We start from the raw sequence: 18,449 nt of genomic DNA, 5'->3' as shown, positions 1-18,449 counted from the left end.
TAGTGTTAAACTTTGAACGCACTTATTTTTCTATCTGGTTCATGGCACAACAGACAACATATTTTATTTTCTAATTTTTGGGCACTGTAACCCCTTTCTAATGCCACCCTGGGCAACTGCCCAGATAAAACCTTTTTAAACTACTTTGAATAATTTACTGAGCTTACTAAACTGTAAAAATCAGGGATGAATATGTGATCTGCTGAAGTTATTTCTTTAACGAAGTGCGTATAAATTACTCCCCTGGCTGGACTGAACACTGATGATGTCACTGTTGGGACATTCTGTGTCTTATCAAATGTTGACTCAGAGAAGCAACTGAGAGTAAGAAACAATAAACCAAGACACAAAACCAGTCAGATTCTGTTGGGGAGGGAAGACTGTCTAAATTTCTGTAGAGTTCCACTTAGCTTTGCTTTTCTGCATTCTTTAAGTGGCAATGCAAGACCAAAAGTAGAATTTCCTCGTAGGTTCATTAAGGTTGTTTTACGATGTCAGAATTTGCCGTTTTCCTTTTTCTTGCTTCCTAGCTCCTCTTTCTGGATGTCAGGTTAGGAAAAAAAAAACACTATACCTGAAACCTTTCCATTTAAATTTAATAGAATCCAATAAAAATTTTGATAAAGTTTAACCTTTTATCAAGTGACCATTGGAATATGTTGGTGTATTTTCTAACAGGTAAATTCCTGATTCTATTGGCAAAATATTCAAGATTCAATTTGTCCAGGTCAATAAAATCAGCATTGACTTTTTTTCTCTCATTTACCTTCAAACTACACCCCAATAAGACTTTAAGAAACATTAATATTCATGTATACATTATCTGCTACGCTGAAGGCAAAGTCCCCCATTCACCTTAATACACCGAGACCATTTGTAAAAGGGTTTTATTAGAAAACAAAATGCAACAGACCAATAACTCAAACACAACACAAGCAGGGATCAAGTGTGTGTGGTAGAAATTTACCCTTGCAGTTCGCCCTTCAGAGGATTAAAACATTCCTGGACTGTCTACAAACGGTCATGGAGAGAATTGTAAAGCTTCACCTTCGAATTCAAACCGTCGGTATTTATAGATGCACACATATCATAATCCTATCAGAGTTCCAAAACAAAAAAAAGCACACACTGCTTTTTCGAGGCTGAAAATAGAACCCATAACCTGGTAGGATTTACATATAGCATATGTTGACAGTGCTATGTGAAAAATCAAAACCAACTCTGTCCGATAACAGTGTGTAGACATTCTCTAGACAGTATGTACAAACCCACTTCTTCTTGGATCAAAACAAGAATTATAGAAAACTAAAATGCCGTTTGTTTTTTTTTCCTTACTGTACAGATTTTAAATGACTAACAATGTTCTAACAGGGACTGAAAACATGAAAACAGGTGGGAATCAACATTACATTTGGCTGAACATGACCTCAAGACGCTAACGCTTGACGCTCCTTCACTTGGGGCCCATGTCTGGCCAGACAGCAGAGCAGAGAGAAAGGTGGAAGCGGTGCCATTTCGTTTACTCCGTACTCTGACTTCTTCTCCGTTCACCATGTTTACTATGCTCGTTACTGGACTCCTGCTGGTGGCGACTCCTCTCTTTGCTGCGGCTGCGTTTGTGAGAGCGCTCCCCGTCCCGCTCGCGCTCCCTCTCTCTGCTGTGGCTGCGATCCCTCTTCCTGCTCTTCTCCTCCGCTCCGCCTTTATGCCTCTTTTCTCTGCTTCTGCTCCGACTCGACCGTTTAGCTTTTCTGTCCTCCCTATGTCTGTCCCTGTCCTCTTTATGCCTCCGCTCGTCGTTCTCCGTCCTGCTCTTCCTGTCTCTGGACCTGTCCCTCTCTGTACCTCTGTCCTTGTGGTGATCCCTGTCTTTCTTCCTGCTCCTGTCTTCTGCTCCGTCCCTCTCTTTCTCCCTGCGTTCGCCTCTCCGCTCTCTGCTGCCACTGAGACTTCTTTTGTGTTCTCTGTTCCTGTCTGCGCTACGTGATCTCCGTTTTTCCCTGTCCCCTCTGTCTGCCCTGTCCCGCTCTCTGTCCCGCCCGCCGTCCCTCTCCTTCCTCTGCCGATCCCGCTCCCTCTCCAGTTCCCGGTCGAAGCTCGGCCCGTGGCGGTCTCTCTCGCGGTGGTGGCTCCTGCTTCTCGATCGCTTGGGAGACCTTTTGGGACTCGGCGTCCGTCTTGGCGTCCTGATGAGGAGGAGACGGTTCAGTCAAAACTTAACTCACTAAATTAGATTAAAAAGTTAACGTATTGCAGTGATTCATTTCAGAAAAATTTGCTGCATGCAATGGTATCTTTCAGGTGTTTATTTCCATCAGGTTAGATGATTACAGCTGAGACTGAATAAAAAGCCAAAATTCAGTTTCACAGAAAAATTTACCAAGATTACTACAAAAGGATTTTAATGAAGTCCGGTGCTATTTTACAGAAATGTTGTGGCGTACTGAGAAAGTAACGAATAAAAAGTTTCATGTCATGAGTAAATTCAGCCCTGTTATACTGTAGATATTATCAGTTTTGTTTGAATGCGTCCACACTCGGGGACAATAACGTGTTTTTTTTATTCTTTGAAAAATACAGCCATGTAAGGAATACAGAGGAGGTTGTTTTTTTTTAACAATATTCTAAATTATTGAGTGAAAATCCTCACTTGCTGCTTTACAAACTGAATTTTAGCTTTCTTTCTCCACCAGACTTGAATCTTCACTTTTAATATTGTCAATGTTGTCATACTATGTAGGACTTTGAGAAAACTTGCAAGCTGTAAATAACTGAACATCTAAAACTACATCACTCTTAAATGATTTTAACTATTTGGTTTGAATTAGGAGCTATAGAAGAGCATATAAAAACCACCAGTGTAACTTTTCAAAACAATAAAACTTAAGGACCAGGACAAAAACACAAACAAACTACCTGGAGTGTCGCCGTTCTCCTTGCCTTCCTGACTCTGTGAACTCGGCCTCCTCCTCCGGCTCCTTCTGGGCCACCTTACGCGGCCTCGCCTTCATCTGCTGATCAATCGCCTTTTGAACAGGCACAGGGATTCTGGGAAACAGCGTGGAGAACCATTCCAGCTTGGTCAGGAAGGAGCGCAGCATCTCCCCAATGGTCATGACACAGCCGCCGCCTGCTTTTACGTCAAGCTCCTACAATCAAACAGTGGGACACACACACAGAAAAACAGTTATTACACATAATCAAGGTAATAGAAGTATTTCCTGGTGAAATATCGCTTCACAACAAACAAAATTTGTGATGACCAAGTACTGAACCTTCACCTCTGTTCATCTAGCTTAATCTTTGATATTTAACAGAGGGAACACAAACATCAATATATCACTTGTCAAGAGTTCCTGTAGTCTGTATTAACAGTGTGAGCTGTAATCACCCCTCCGAAAACTGGATTTTCCAAACAAAGAGAAGGGATCATGTATGGTCAGTGTGCTATAGGGAGAAAGAAAAAGAAGCGCTTGCTTCTTTTTTCTTTGTTTCCCCAGAAGCTTTCTGAACTCTGAGAAATATAAAACGCTCACAGTGTAAGCACAGATTGTAGCAGGTCGGGGAAATGTACTCAAGATGAGTAGATATGAACTTTGTATGGTAGAGAACAGCTGCTTTGCACTCACGCAAACCAACAGTGCTTGAGAAACAATATCCAATTCACCTGCTGCACAAGGGGCATCTAAAGGAAAAAACAGGGGAATTAACAAGTTGGGTAGGACTTTAGAGAAATCAAATATAATGCAACAGAACATGAAGAGAGGCGTGGCTGCCTTAAACCAGATTCTACGTTTTCTAACCAAAAATTAGCATAAAAACATGAACTTATAAAATACTTCTCCTGTCTTTCTAAAAAACAAATTAGGGTCCATTTAATTTTTGTATTTTTTTTTTTATTTTGTGATAAAATACATATATTAATGAGTAAAACAGAGGGCATTTCTTAACCTGATAATAAATGAAAATGTTTATTCCACAGTATTGTTGTACTTACCCTGAGAAATAAACAGCAGCAGAGCAGCGAGCATTAACCTAGCTACTCAGGCTCAGATGACACAAGTTGGGGAAAAATTAAGCCAAATGAAAGCAAAGGTGAAAAATCAGCTATGAGCATCACAATGGGGGGGGAGAGGGGGCTGCTAGCTTTACATATGGAGCATCTCACTAAGAATTTTACAAAAGAAGACAAAAGAAAGTTAAATTATTACCCGGGGTGACATACCTCCTCATCATCCAGGAAGTCATTATACCAGTCTAATAAATCTGTTGGAGGCTGAGTGTATCTGCAACACACAAAGGTCAGCATTAAACATTTTTTTCAACTTGTTCCCATTTTATTTTGTTTTACAATGAGTTTCCTTTTAAATGATTTATTTAATAGATGCGAAAGCATTTGGTAATGGATCTGGTGAAAATATCTATAGCAACAAGCCTTTACTAACTTAAGATTATGGGAAGTAAACTCGTACCTTATGTACATGAATCCAAGTGCCCTGATGTACGGAGAATCTGTGTGAGTGATGAGACCCATCACCTGTTTGCGTGTTAGCTTGAGAGTAAACAGTTTGTAAAGAAGACAGAAAGCAGTTGATACAATGCCACCAGTGCCAACTCCACGCACCTATCAAAAATAAAAAAAAAGGACAGGCTTTATAACGCAGTCTTTACAGATACCATTTTTAGTCCTTTCAGCATTCCTGTATGTATTCCACAGGATAAACTGCACTTGTACGTAAAAAGCAGCGGAAAAATAAAATAAAATGCCTAAAACATTGTTTTTCCTCCTCACACGAAATGCAGAAAGACACAAAATGTGGGGAATATAAAAAGCACGTACTTCCCACTTACCCCTCCGCACATTCCGGTCTGGCCTGCAGTCTTTCTGCTTCCCTTTTCCCAGGGCTCAATGTGAGTCACCTGAAAGCACAAAAAGAACCCAATTAAAAAAATAAAAAGGAAACCACCCATTTACATTTATTCCCCCACATCTAGCGAGGAGATCACAGGTGATGCAGAGTTTCAAATGTCGTAATGAAAAGACAAATTATTGACTAACTTATCGAATGTTTCTTTTAACATTTTAATTTGTTTTCATTTAAATAAAACTAACAGCCATTAACACCAAGTTAATTTAGAAAATACAGATGGAGATAAGATGCTTAAACAGAGACTATTTATGAAAACAACAGTCTCTGTTAAGAGACTGACCAGACCTGGCCGGTTCTTTTTTTTTTGCCACCGGGCCATATCCGGTCCTTGAGGTGTACCAAGCTGACCAATACAAATACCTAAATTAAAAATACATATACATTATTTCTGCATCCAATTCTTCTTTTTTTCTAATGCCTTTTTATTTTGAAGATGACTGCTGAGTATTTTTTTTTCTTCTGTTGGATCGCTACATTAGCACCCAGGTATGCACCAATGTTCACGATAAGAACATCAGTAAAAAAAAATATTCAGCTCTTCACAATATATGGACTTCTAAAAAAGGAATATACAACATGGTGCAATAAAATTGCAAGGACTGTTTGGGATGCTACATTTGTTATTTTGGACCGTCACTAACAAACACTGAAAAGATTGTTTTTCTTTCAAAAATGCATTTCCAAGATAATTTCAAGTTTTGCTTTTCAATGTCATTTGCCATTTTATTGTTCGGTGGTAATGGCTATGCCTAACAGCAGCTCAGAAGAATAGTTAGAGCTCCCCATCAAATACATAATAATGTGACTAATAAGTAAGTAATGCATTGCCACTAACGTGGCATTTCATTTATAAATGAATAAATGTGTTTATTCACTTATTTTTGTTCCACCGAAGTAAGCAGAAAAAAACTTTTGCATAGTTATTCAAATGTACGAATGACTACAATACAAAGATTTTTTTCTGGCACTCATTGATTTTGTTGTTGGTAAACAGTATAAACACAGACACGAAACGCTAAATACTGTTTTATTTTAAAGGTTTACTGAAACGCCTAATTAACTGGCGTTTTCTTTATTTTTAAGGTTAATATGGGCCCAGTGCTTCCATAGCTTAGAGTCCTTCAATAGGTGCTATAATGTCGGTAAATTAACGCCACCTATATTCACATAACTCCGTGGCTACGCTTTTAAACGACACTATGTAGCGCTCACTTCTATAAAACATTTCCCCAAACAACAAACCTCACAATCTGATGCCTGTTTGCAAGTCATTTGGTTCACAATGAGTACGACGCTGAGCGGACATGGTTGCCTGACTAGCATGCGGCTTAGCATTAGCTCGCGTTACCTTGAAATAGATTTCGTCCACAACCTCATGGTAGGTCTTTAGTTCATACAGCTGAACTTTGAAATACGGCGAGGAGAGCACATTTGTAAGAATCATTGGATTTAGGTTCATAGTCTTTTCGTTTCCCCATAGGGGCAATACGTTGCCATGTTTCCCTGATGGAGGCTTGCTAACGGCCTGCGTTGGTAGTTGGTTTCCGACGTTAGCCATGTTAGCTGAATCCCACACGGTAAAGCTGTCGTTTACGGTTAGCGAATTTCCAACTACTGAGCCATCAATGACGGGCAATGATTTCTCGCTCCTTTACAATTCCGGCCTCTTGATCTTCGTGTAGATTTGCAGTTAAGCTAGTGTCCGCGACTTTCCCGCCGCCGTTTTAGCTAAGCGCTACTACGAGGTGGAACCGGAACTGTAACGTCAGCGCTGCAGTCAACTGCTACCTGCAACGCAGTTACGTCATCGTGGGATTTTAAAAATAAAAGCATAAACACAGACACACAGACGTATGCTTTATTGTCTAATGTCTGGATAATGTATTTGCCAACTATTTTAGTATCCATTATGGATACATATCAGTGGGTGAGGAACAAAGAAACACACACACACCTACACACACCCCACACACACACACCTACACACACCCCACACACACGCCATCTTTTGTTAAAGATACTTTTCTCTCAACAAATGCAAATTAAACACTAAAAACGACACTAAACGCAGCTGGATAAACAGGGTATGAATGAATAACCAACTTGAGGAATATTGCCCATAGGTTTGCATGTTTTTCATATCTGCTGTTAGATTTTCAAAAATAAAATCTCTGTTCTGTTGCCTATAGTCTGAAAATGGTGTTGCCACATAGAGTGTTTAAGTAAACACATTTAAAGTAGTATCTGATTAAAAACCTAAAATATATGTAGCAGGTCAAGTCTTAACTTCCAAAGTTAAGTGACCATTATTCCCTTTTTGTCCAAAGCGGGTTTCAAAGTGTCCAGCAGGTGGCACTGATTTCTTTGAGGTGATTTTAAATAAGATGTTATGTTTAATGCTTCATGCAAAAAATGTTTCCGTTGTTTTTTCTTACCATTGTATGTGGAATGCTCATTTAGTGGTGCTTTTCTGTACTTTTATTGTAGGATCCATTTAATAAGCCCACTATTGTTTTTTTTCTGGTGTAAAGATATTATTTTATAATTCTCAATTTAGGGAAACTGTTGTTTTTATTTTTAAAGAAAGCTGTTTGAATGAAGTGGTGTTTTTATTTTGTTTATGCCAAATCAAGCCAAAATGAATACTGCTCCATTTGAGAACAGTCAGGAAATAAAACCCACCTACATTTCTCATTCTTCTACACTTGGCCACATATACAAGAAATAAAAATATACTTATCTAAGAGAATTCTGTTTATGTGCCTTATGGTGAAAGCTTATTTTTGGGAGGTGCATTGCTTCTTGATTAAGCAATGACTTCCAACAAATAAATAGAATAACTGACTATTAATTGTTCAGTAGGTGACAGACTATGTCTAATGGGAATTCAATATAGTTTTACAGAAAAGTAATGACTAGTAGCTTTAAGAGACTTGGGTGATAGCTTTCCATTTAAAAATCTTAATTAAGACAACATGGAATAAAACAGACATGACTTTCATTTCTTTTCTTTTTTTTACAACCTTTACATTCAGCTCTGACACATTTAAAACATCGCATTTCAATACTTTAACTATACAAATATACTGTTATACATAACTTTAGACACTAAACAGATATACTTCTGCAACAGAACAAAATGAACGAACGAACCTTTCGGTTATTTTTAACTGCTGTCATCCTCCTTCACAACCAGGTGAGAGGTGTTCAGTTTTACTAAGCCTAGCTACTTAAAAATAGCTATCTTGCAACAAAGGTGAATAAGCATCTTACTGTCAGTTTTGATCATGAAAAAAACCCAAAAAACTTAATGTCACTTTCTAATTCCCACTAAAGACAAAAATCTAAACATTTAAACATTACACATTAAATGGCACGTTACTCCAGCATAAAGCTCTGACAGTTATAATTTTTAAAGCTCTCTTATCTTTTTTTTTTTATTAAAATACTAAATATAACACTTAATGCTACATATGGGTCTCTCAGTGCAGATGGAGCGGCATTTCATTTAAAATGAAACAAAAGTCAATGAATGGGCAGACATACATTTGAGAGACATTTAAGTTCCAAGTTTCAAAGAGCTAAATGCTGACAGTCTGAAGATGAAAGAAAGTGATCAGTGCACAAAAAGTTTCACTAATGTCCTTCAGCTCCACATTTTGAACACCAGGGGGCTTTCATGGCCAACAGATGCTGCATAGGTCATGTGGGGAAATGTTGCATAACAGAAATAAAATCTCCTGAAGTCAGATAGGAGTAAGTTCAGTTGGCACCTCCTTTGCTCAGCCCTGCTGCTTTTCCCTGGAGAAGTAGTCCCTCTTGTTTAAGACGCATGCCTACTAAAGCCTACCGCTTGATGACCACCTGTTCGAAGGCTCCGGTTACGACCCTGGAAAAGAATGCCAGTGTGTTACATGACGGGAAATTAGGGCTGATGTCTGATCTAAGCCCTATTTTTTATATGTACTGTTATACGTTTACCATAGAGTTTCTACAGATTAGTCATGAGATGGGGTGAGAAGATTTGTGTAAAAAAAATAAAAAAAGCAACATTTCTTCTTTAGATCCTTTATCTGACATAGTTGCATTTCTGCATATTTACGGTAAATAGCCAGTGTTACATAACCACACCCACCTCATGTGTTGGCTTCCCAAAGCTGTGCTCCCACCGGGTCCAACAAACAAGCTGAGCCCCTCCTCTGCAGCAACACACACATTGCAAGTAAGAAAACAACTGATCACCTTTCATCATAATCAGCTCAACTGATCAGTCACAGAATCTGTCATTTATTAAAATAACTTTTTGTGGAATAAACAACTATGAAGTGCTGCAAAACTTTGCCTGGAGCACATATACACCCCGTATTTCAACACCTCAAAGTAATTTGATCACACCAGTAAGATGCTAAGCAATTTTCCACACCAGGATTAGAGGTACACACCCTCTGCACTGGAATCCAGGAAGCCATGGCTGAAATCCTGGCCCTGCAGGATTTTCTCTATTATATCATCAGCGTCCACCCGCGTGGCATCGACTCGCTTTAGTTGATTCTCCACTGAGTTCTGTTTTACTGGAGGTCTAAGAAGGAAAACGAAAACCATCTGCGGTTAATAAAGCAAATGTTTTTCATAAGGTATAACATTTAAAAATATGTACATATGGAATATACAGGATTCTAAAGGAGATCTTTATGCATGTATAAATGTAAAAATCAGGTTATTATTTTGGTCTAGTGTAAATGTAGCTTTCCTAACACGTTAATCAATAATAGAAGAGAATGTAGGAGGATAATAATAACCAGTTTCAATAACAATTCTGTAATTGTCCTGAGAGGAATTTTGATGTAAATCCAAAATCACCCATCAACTTTTAATTCAGTGGAACAGCTCTGAACCAAATGCTGATGCATGGATACAGAACATGACGAACTGACTGCGTTAGATACTGATCCAGACAAGCAGTGCATTTTACCTGTAAGCTCTATTTGGCGGGGAGAGTTTTTCAGCTGCAAAATAACAGGCAGGAGAGCCTGTGGATGTGGGAGTGGTCCTGTTTTCTTTCTCTCCTCGCTCCCCCTGCTGATCACCAGGCTCAATGCTACCGATGCCTGTGGAGGCAGAACCTCCTGAACTATTCCGCCTGTGGCTCAGATCTGTGGAGCTTGAATAGCTTGAACAATAGCCTGTAAGGAAATAAGCAGAACTTATATAGTGACCACATATAAAACAAGTGTTGAATCACAATGTTGCTGTTGCTTTAAACAGGACGGATCTTTGTTATAATACCTGACATTTTTGAAAGCTGACTTGCATAGCTGGATGTTCTGGAGTGGCTCAATGCAATCATCTCCTCTGGGACTGATCTCGACTTTACCGGGGTTCCTAAAAGAAAAAAAAAAAAGCATTTGTCTGGAGTTTATTTCAACAAAGAAAAAGAAAAATCATGAATCATTAATGCAACAAATCTCCTGTCTTGCAGAGTGTATGAATATGTAAGTACCAGCGCCTGAATGTGATGTACGAAAGTCTCCTCCTTTTCTATCCTCAAGCAGAACCCCTGCCTCTGCTGGTGGGATTCCCAGAGTCATGGCTGTAGACGGCGGACTAAAACAGAGACACAAGCCAGTCAAAACGCATCAAAAAGTATCATGGGGTTTTGGTGAAAAATGGTAGTTATTTGCAGAATCTTAATTTTTTTCATTTATATTTTGCTTTGTGAAAAAAGATTTTTACACAGAATATTGTTGTACAATATGGGTTCAATGTGGGCAGCTATTACTCAAGGGTTGGTATTATGTATTTTCCAGGCACATTGTGCCATTTTATAGCACAACCAAGTAAATCTGACGCATTGAAGTCAGCCTATGTCCCTGTACGACACTCCACCTTGAGTTAGTTATTACAACAATGCTACTCCAACTGTTCAGAGTGTTGAACTGAGAAGTAGTTCCTATAATGAGCTCAGCAGATGCCACCAGAGGTTTACTAATTGCTGCTGCCACTAGTCTGGAGGAGCTGAGTGCAAAAGGAGCAGGTAGGGGTGCTCTGTGGGGCAGAATCTTGGCTGGGGACTTAAGTTGCAAGCCAAAGCTTTGATTAAATAGGCAGCAAGCATTTAAGCAACACCAAATGACTGCCACAGAAAACTCAAGAATTTCTTAAACTTGCATGAAAGAATCAAAGCAATACTCATGATATAAAGTTCAAAAGAGTCCATTCGACATGACAGCCTGCCTTTAGCCTAAAATACCGTTTAAAAGAGGCTCCAGACACTAAAACGTGCTGTATGCGTCACATCAGGTCAGAACATCTAAACGTCACCACAGTCTTGAGGAGGAACCTAAAGGGTCACAATTTTAGCGTCATCCAGAGGTAGCATGGTGGCAGTCTCACATTTTGATCAATCACTCAAACTTTAACTTATGTGAAGTTCTACAAGCAGCATTTAGTTTGCTTGAAGTGACAGTTTCTCAATGAAAAGCCTCAGGGAAGAGCAGCCACACCTGCTGTCTCATGCAACAGGATTGTTTGAGGTCATTGCAAACACCACCCCATTTTTTTTAATCGCAAATACATACAAACGGAGAGGTAACTTTCAACACTTAATGTTATTTCTACAAGCAAGCTTCCTGTAAACACAATAAACTAAACCTTTAGGAGCTTCATGCTGTCAAGGATAGCACTTATAGTATACACATGAACAAAATATTGCTTTATGTAATCCAACTACACGTGTTCCTAAGATGGGACTTTGTTTCCCACAAGTGAGACGGACAGCAACCAGATGTTTTCTTGAACATCCATTTTGAACATCCAACATCTGCTATCCATTTAGAGAAACTCATTCTGGGGTCTTGCTAGCGAGTTCCACTCTGGGACTTCTGGTGAACTAAACAAAAACTAAATAAAATAAAATGGGTTTTACTCACTCTTCCTGAAATAACTTCCAATTCCACTACATCCTGTTTATTTCCAATGAAGTATTTGTGTGATCACAACCTTCTAAATGCAACCTACATTTCAACTAAAGTAAAGAACGAAAAAAAAAAAAACAGAGGCAAAGGAAGGAACATGACATTGTCACGTTAGCCCTCTCTACATAGTGAGTAATATGGCATTAGGGTGAATGACTAAGCTTTGGCTGTCCCCAAGGCAACCGCTACCGTATTTAGACTGCAAACAAGACTTGAAAAGGGGGAAAAAAGCTCATATTATTATTGGTATATTATTATTACTAAGACAACTTGCTTTTTTTTTGACATGTTACATCACAGCCTTTGAGAAAAACATTACTACGAATCAATATTCTCAGAATATGAACTCTGAGCTAGTCTGATCATGCAAAAAGTCTTCCAACCAGTTAAGGTAGGGCAGAATACTATCTGGGTAAGGTGTTATTATCTCACAGATAAGATCAAGTGATTCTTTCCAACTTAAAACTCTGTTGGTGATTATAGCAATAAATAAGTGTGTTTTAAGTTTAGGTGACAGACAGGATGTGATGAAAATACTTTCCATTGTGGTCAATGACAGACCTTTATACCAGTGAAACCCACTTTCATTGTAACCACGACTACAGAGAGCCTAATATACTAAAGGTATATTAGTATTAGCTACCTAGTATGTTAAGTAGTTTTCATTGATTAAAACTACCTAACCTTCATAGTATTGAAGTAAAGCCTTCAATACTATGATACAAAGTCAATATCTGACTCAAACAGCTCAGTAGTGTCTGGGAAGAGCTCTTACGTTTTGAAGCAGGGGTCTCCAGACATTAGTTGCGTGTGAATAACAACCTGTAACAAAGACAAACACAGTGAGATACAAGACAAGCTCTAGACTCTCATGTGAATTATGTTTTCATAAGATTACAGCCCCATGATTTGGCAAGGACACGCATGTAATAAAGTTATTCCCATGGCTGATCACATCACAGGCTCGGACATGTCTCAGTTCTCAGAAGCTTTACATGCACTAAATAGTTTCTCAGAAGAAATAGGTGGGAAAAAGTAAAAAGACTTTCAAATATGGCGAAAAGATGTTAATCTTTTAAGAGTTTTAATCAGCAAGGTTAATGACATACTATTCTGGTCACAGGTTTCTATGAATACGAGATGAAAGTATTTTACCACAAAACACTGCTACAACTTTTAAAAAACAAAATTGAATGCAGATGTTTGAATTTGTTTTAGATTTTCTCTCGCCAGCAGCATAAGGTCAAAATAATGCATATAAGCTTGAATACATACATAAGCTCACCCCGTTATTTGATGAATGTCTCCAAGCAAGCTGCACACTTTTTGCACCAATCTCCAGGATTCTAGACGGATAAAATCTACTATTGGTCTTTTAAAATGTTAAATTTTCCTGGCATGGAAATAGTTCAGTCTGTTTTGGATTCATTGTCCAGTCGTGGCATCCAGTATTCAGGCTTCATTTGATACAATCGTCCATATGGGTCAGAATGAGAATCAGTCAGGATGCTCAAGAACAACTCAGGTATCAACATCATCCAGAAAGAAGCTTTAGATTTTTGTACACAAAAAGAAACTGCCCATCGGTCTGGAGCATTGGACCAAGTGGATGGGATAATACATCCAAATTTTTCAACTCGGTATATCCATCCTGGGTTCGATTCTCAATCTTAGGACCTTTGCCTATCTCTCTACTCACTTCCTGTCTGGAACACTGAAATCTACCAGTGCCAAAATCTAAAAAAAGCAATTTGCTAGGGGACATTTACCAAAATATAGCTATGTAGGCATACATTTGAACCTATATGTGCAATTTTGTCTCTGTATAGACTTAAGAAATCCACAATAAACCTACCTACCTAACCAGAACTGTGTAAGTTAGAGTTGCAGAGTTGTATGCTGATTTATGAGCATACCTTTAGAATGGAGTTGTCTTGTCTGGTGTTCTTGGTGTCATATCCCTCTAGCAGACACCGTCGCACAGTGCTGCCAGACCCAGCAAACTCTGATAAGTTCAAGTCGGCAAATCCAAGCTGGAAGTGATCAAACAGTGGAAATATTGACATTGGAGCTTCTACTGCATGAATCTCGACATTAATAAGTAACTGTTTATTTGTGCAGAGATTATAGTTTTATGGACTGGAATGTTGAAAGACAGAATACACAAAGATGAGTCACTTCCGAGACTCGTTAAAGTTACTGGTTAACATAGGTCAGATTCTGACTTAGTCACCAAAACCGGAAAAGAAAAAAAAGAAAAAAAACTCAACCAGCTACAAAAAAAATGTCTACTTATTTTTTAAAAAGAAATCATTACGTATTTTTTTAATTCACCTCTATTATCCAGTATTTGGAAGTGTTCTGTCTACAACATGTTTAATGTCATTAGAGAACAAAAATTACCTTTGCAAAAGACTTTCCCCCTTTGAGTTCCTGAAAAAATAAACACACAGCAACACTATAATTTGCATCAGAGTTTAAACATTGAAATAAATTAAAAGCATTTTATTTGAAAAAATAAATAAATAAATTCCTGGACTCAGTTCTATAAAACTAATTCTTTTTTTTTTACGTTTTTGATACCTTACCTTTCGTACCGACACTCGGGACATGCAGGGATCCAGCACCCCCGTCCCTGCGTTGGCACTCATCTTACAAATGAAAGAAAACCTTTTCTTCCAGTGCACACAGTTGGCTTGGACAGGCTCCCTGGGAGACAAGGGCACATTTCACACACTGAACACAGACAGACCATCTCATCATACATTTGCAGGATCTATAGGTTTATTTCAGTGCGAGTACTGCAATTCTGCAGGTGTATTAAACCTGCAAACAGGTAACGTGTGTCAGATAAACTGCAAAATTGCAGTGTATGTGAAGTCTACTCAGAAATATGTAAATAAATTTTAAAAAATGAAATTAAAAGTCTGATTTTGTTTTGGCTTTCAATTTACAGCCTGAGTTTCATTGGTTTGAACCTCCTGACCTGTTTGGGTCTTTTTTTAAAAACATTTATCTGTTCTGCTCTGGGATTTCATGTGGAATTTGGGGCAGCACAAAGATAGGCGAGTTAGGTTAATTAATGTGTGAGGGACTATCTGTCTTTTTGGGTATGAAATCGATATGTACCACACCTCATCACATATTAACCACGATAAACTTCAAAGACGGAGAAAGAAGGCGGAGAAGGTTTATGGTGCGTGTTTTGTATTCAGTACAGGAAATTATGGATTGCCGTTAGATTGGTTTGATTACATTCATGCCACATATTGACTTTTATTTCATGTTCCCTTGAGCTCAAGATCAGGGCCAACAATTACAACACTTGTCTAGTTTGGACATCTCTGTTTAAATGAATCAGCTGCTAAAATGCTGTTGCATTGGTATTCCTCTTATTGACAGATGAACCGATCAGGTTTTTCTTGCTCAATATAAATTACCATATTTATTTAATGCCTGAACTACCTGACCCAATTATCATATAGATATATTTCCTGTCTTAAAACTTTTAAAATTATAGCTAGTTGTTGGCAACAACTTGTTGCCCTGAGTCAAAACATCAGATGCTCCAAGTCGTGTTGCTTAGCAACTGGTTCAACCAGCTATAGCAAACATCGGCTAGTATAAATCTATATCTTCAGGAAAAAAAAAAAAACTTAACTCAAAACTTCATAAAGTGTCTCCAGTTAAACTAAAGTTTGCTACTGTTTTTGTCAACGGGGCTGCAGCTGTTGGTGAGTATCAGAATGCTGAACGTTAGATGAGGTTATTAGCCAAGCGTTATGGACTAATGTTCCACAGGAAACAATGTAACTGCGCAACTGAAAAAAACAAAGAAACAAAGAAATCAAAACAAGAAAACAATCCGTCAAACTAGCTTTGAAGTTGTTGGAAAAATATATATATTTTACTGTAGTTAGTTGTGCTTAAGCTATAAATAGAAGAGAAGCCTTACCGAGACGACTCCTGTGCAAAGCCTCCGTCCAAGAGTCTCACTTTACAAAATAAAACTCCGTTTACGAAAGGAACCGACGACAGCTCCTCCAAGTCGAAGTCTATTTTGAATTTAAACTTCTTCTTCTTCATGAGGATGAAAGACATGGCGACTGGGCGCAATGAGAGGAGTCTTTGAAGCGGAGAAGCTGACAGACTGAGTCTCCCCGCAGCTATGAGGGTGAGTTGAGTTGCTGCTCTCTACCGCAGACACGATTCAAAGTTCAAACCATTTCCTTCCCACCCCACACTTGTGACGCGGGGAAAACCCGTGATTTGATTGGACATACTGGGGGACAAAGAAAAACACAGAAATCACCGATCTTCAGTTTAAAATAAATTTATTTATTATCGGCCAACTGAAAGAAGAACTAACAGAAGGGATGTTTCCAGGTTAATGCACTCTAGTGACATCAGTCCTGTGACTTAACTTGGGACTTTGTGGGAGAAATGGGGATGCCCGTCTTTTATGTCAAGTGACAAAAATATTTTTAAATGAAACTGCATGACTATTATACACAGAGGAATGCACTTCAAACGTAGCAACTGGTTTTGATTTTGCTAATTATGATTATGGCTAGATAAAAACCCCGAAAGAAAATACAAAAGCAGTGCAAAGGATGCAACATAGTATTGCTATATTGCAAATCAATTTTTGTTGATTTTATTTCATATTTCTCTTGCATTTAAACATGAATTTTTATTAGCTGTAAAATCATCAAAATTATATCACCCTATGTAGCAAATAAATGTAATGCATGAATTTTACATTTTAAGGTAAGGTAGTGAAATAAATGAACTTTTTCAGGGACATTCTAATTTATGCTGGTTAGATACACATCTGACAAATATTCACAAATACAAAGATGTCTCACTTTGCTTGAAAGCGTCGCTAGCACGCATATGATAATGGTCAATGTTTCAAGCCAGCCCGGGTTAAACCCACTTCTTTATTTTCCCAACAGATCAGAACTCTGCCTTGACAAATACTATTATTGACACCAAACAAGGTGACCTTATGGTGGCTCTCAGAAATTAACATATCACTGCTAAAATGCCAGGTTTTGGACTATATGAACAGAGATTGTGATAAATCATTTAAAATCTTTTTCATTTGACAAACAAGATATTTAAAACAATTTCAATAACTTGGTTGGATAATTGTGGACACTCTTAAATTTTGTTGGAGACCTTTTTGGTTCAGTTTTAGCACCATCTTCTCCTTGTTCCCATGTGAGATCAGACATATTTAATCTGAAACAAAGCTTAATTGACCTCTTAAGATTTTCTATTTGCTCATTTTCAAAATTTGGCTAAAGACATTGGTTGTACAGGAGCTACATAAGGTCAAAAGCCACTTTTTGTACTAAGGTATCAGCAAGGAGAAGAGTATAGAAAGTATTTATTTTTTGTGTATTTAATATGTGTAAAAGACAAGAGTGAAATGTTGTCCTATATTCTCCAGATCTCAGGAACAGGGCAGAAAAATTTCTGTCACCCAATCTGGGCCAACACCTCCCAAAACATAATGTTGTGATCTGAAGAAACCAGAATCTGTTTGTCACAAAACAACGCTGCATGTCAACAACAACAACAAAAACTACATGTCCACACTGAAAAATAGTAATAAAAGTGTTTTGCTTTGCGCTTTCCTCTTTTAAGATGGAACTGAGATTTTTCTCAAAGTTCAGGAACTTGTAAATTGTTAAAAAAAAAAATTTAATCATGACAGGTGCTTAAAACATACATCCAAGCCAACAAAAAATGACTTTGCAGAATGAAACTGAACTTTGGGAAAGGCATTACCAGAGTCCTGAACAAAGTCGGACTCTGACATATAATTTCTAGACAAGAGTTATCTCACAATCAAATAGATTTAAGGAGGCTTTGAAAAGAAAATCAGACCAATGTTGACAGCTGGAGGTGTGGAATTGTGACAGACTGCTACCAAAGGACACTGAATCCTGACAGTTAAAAGGTGCTTCAGCATAGTTTAGATTTGTACGCACGTGTTGGTGTAGATTCTCAGTCATCAAAGACATTAATGTCCTAAGTCCTTAAGTAGAAGGTAACTGGACTGAAGACATTTCATGTCTCATCCAAAAAGGGATGAGACATGAAGAAGTCGTATGCACACTTAATGCACCAGGTTATTGCAGCTTTTGTATCTTTAAGGGAAAAAAGCATACAATAGACTTTTGTTAAAATAATAACAACAATAAAGGAGAAATGAAAGAAAATCTGTATTTTATTATGTTTAGATTGTATTGTTGCAATCATTGTTGTAGACATATTAGCTTTTAGTTTATTATTCTTTTCGACATTTTGAAACTGTATTTAGTGTTGCTTCGTATTTCTATGGAATGCAAACATTACTTATAATCATGGTTTCTATGATTATGGCCATTCATTTTATTGGTTGTAGTATTAGTAGTATTTATTTTCGTCTATTTCTCTTTACTTCTTCGATGATAAAATGTCGCCCTCTGCTGGCGTCCAGCAGGACTGCCCTCGTGAAATTGCAACGCTCAGTGTTTCTCTCTCTGTGCTG

General features: G+C 38.0%; 2 protein-coding genes across 2 annotated transcripts; both read right to left on the bottom strand.

Moving 5' to 3' along the window:
- Positions 1-870: 870 nt before the first annotated feature.
- On the bottom strand, positions 871-6,707 carry prpf38b (pre-mRNA processing factor 38B). The gene is made up of 6 exons (XM_032565960.1): positions 6,280-6,707; positions 4,852-4,920; positions 4,473-4,624; positions 4,226-4,286; positions 2,917-3,149; positions 871-2,186 (listed from the first exon to the last, which is right to left on the bottom strand). Exons 1-6 carry the CDS (start codon positions 6,487-6,489, stop codon positions 1,520-1,522), a joined length of 1,392 nt encoding a protein of 463 aa, XP_032421851.1. The 5' UTR covers positions 6,490-6,707; the 3' UTR covers positions 871-1,519.
- A 1,165-nt stretch (positions 6,708-7,872) lies between these two features.
- On the bottom strand, positions 7,873-16,101 carry LOC116722228 (protein FAM102B-like). The gene is made up of 11 exons (XM_032566432.1): positions 15,861-16,101; positions 14,494-14,614; positions 14,309-14,338; positions 13,822-13,938; positions 12,681-12,727; positions 10,432-10,535; positions 10,218-10,313; positions 9,904-10,114; positions 9,374-9,510; positions 9,067-9,130; positions 7,873-8,820 (listed from the first exon to the last, which is right to left on the bottom strand). The coding sequence occupies exons 1-11, from the start codon at positions 16,004-16,006 to the stop codon at positions 8,778-8,780; spliced, it is 1,116 nt and encodes a 371-aa protein (XP_032422323.1). The 5' UTR covers positions 16,007-16,101; the 3' UTR covers positions 7,873-8,777.
- Positions 16,102-18,449: the final 2,348 nt, after the last annotated feature.

The sequence above is a fragment of the Xiphophorus hellerii genome, chromosome 6 (genome assembly GCF_003331165.1).
Source record: "Xiphophorus hellerii strain 12219 chromosome 6, Xiphophorus_hellerii-4.1, whole genome shotgun sequence".
NCBI lineage: Eukaryota > Metazoa > Chordata > Actinopteri > Cyprinodontiformes > Poeciliidae > Xiphophorus > Xiphophorus hellerii.
Note: the sequence above shows the minus strand (reverse complement) of the source record. Positions and strands in the feature narration are given on the sequence as shown.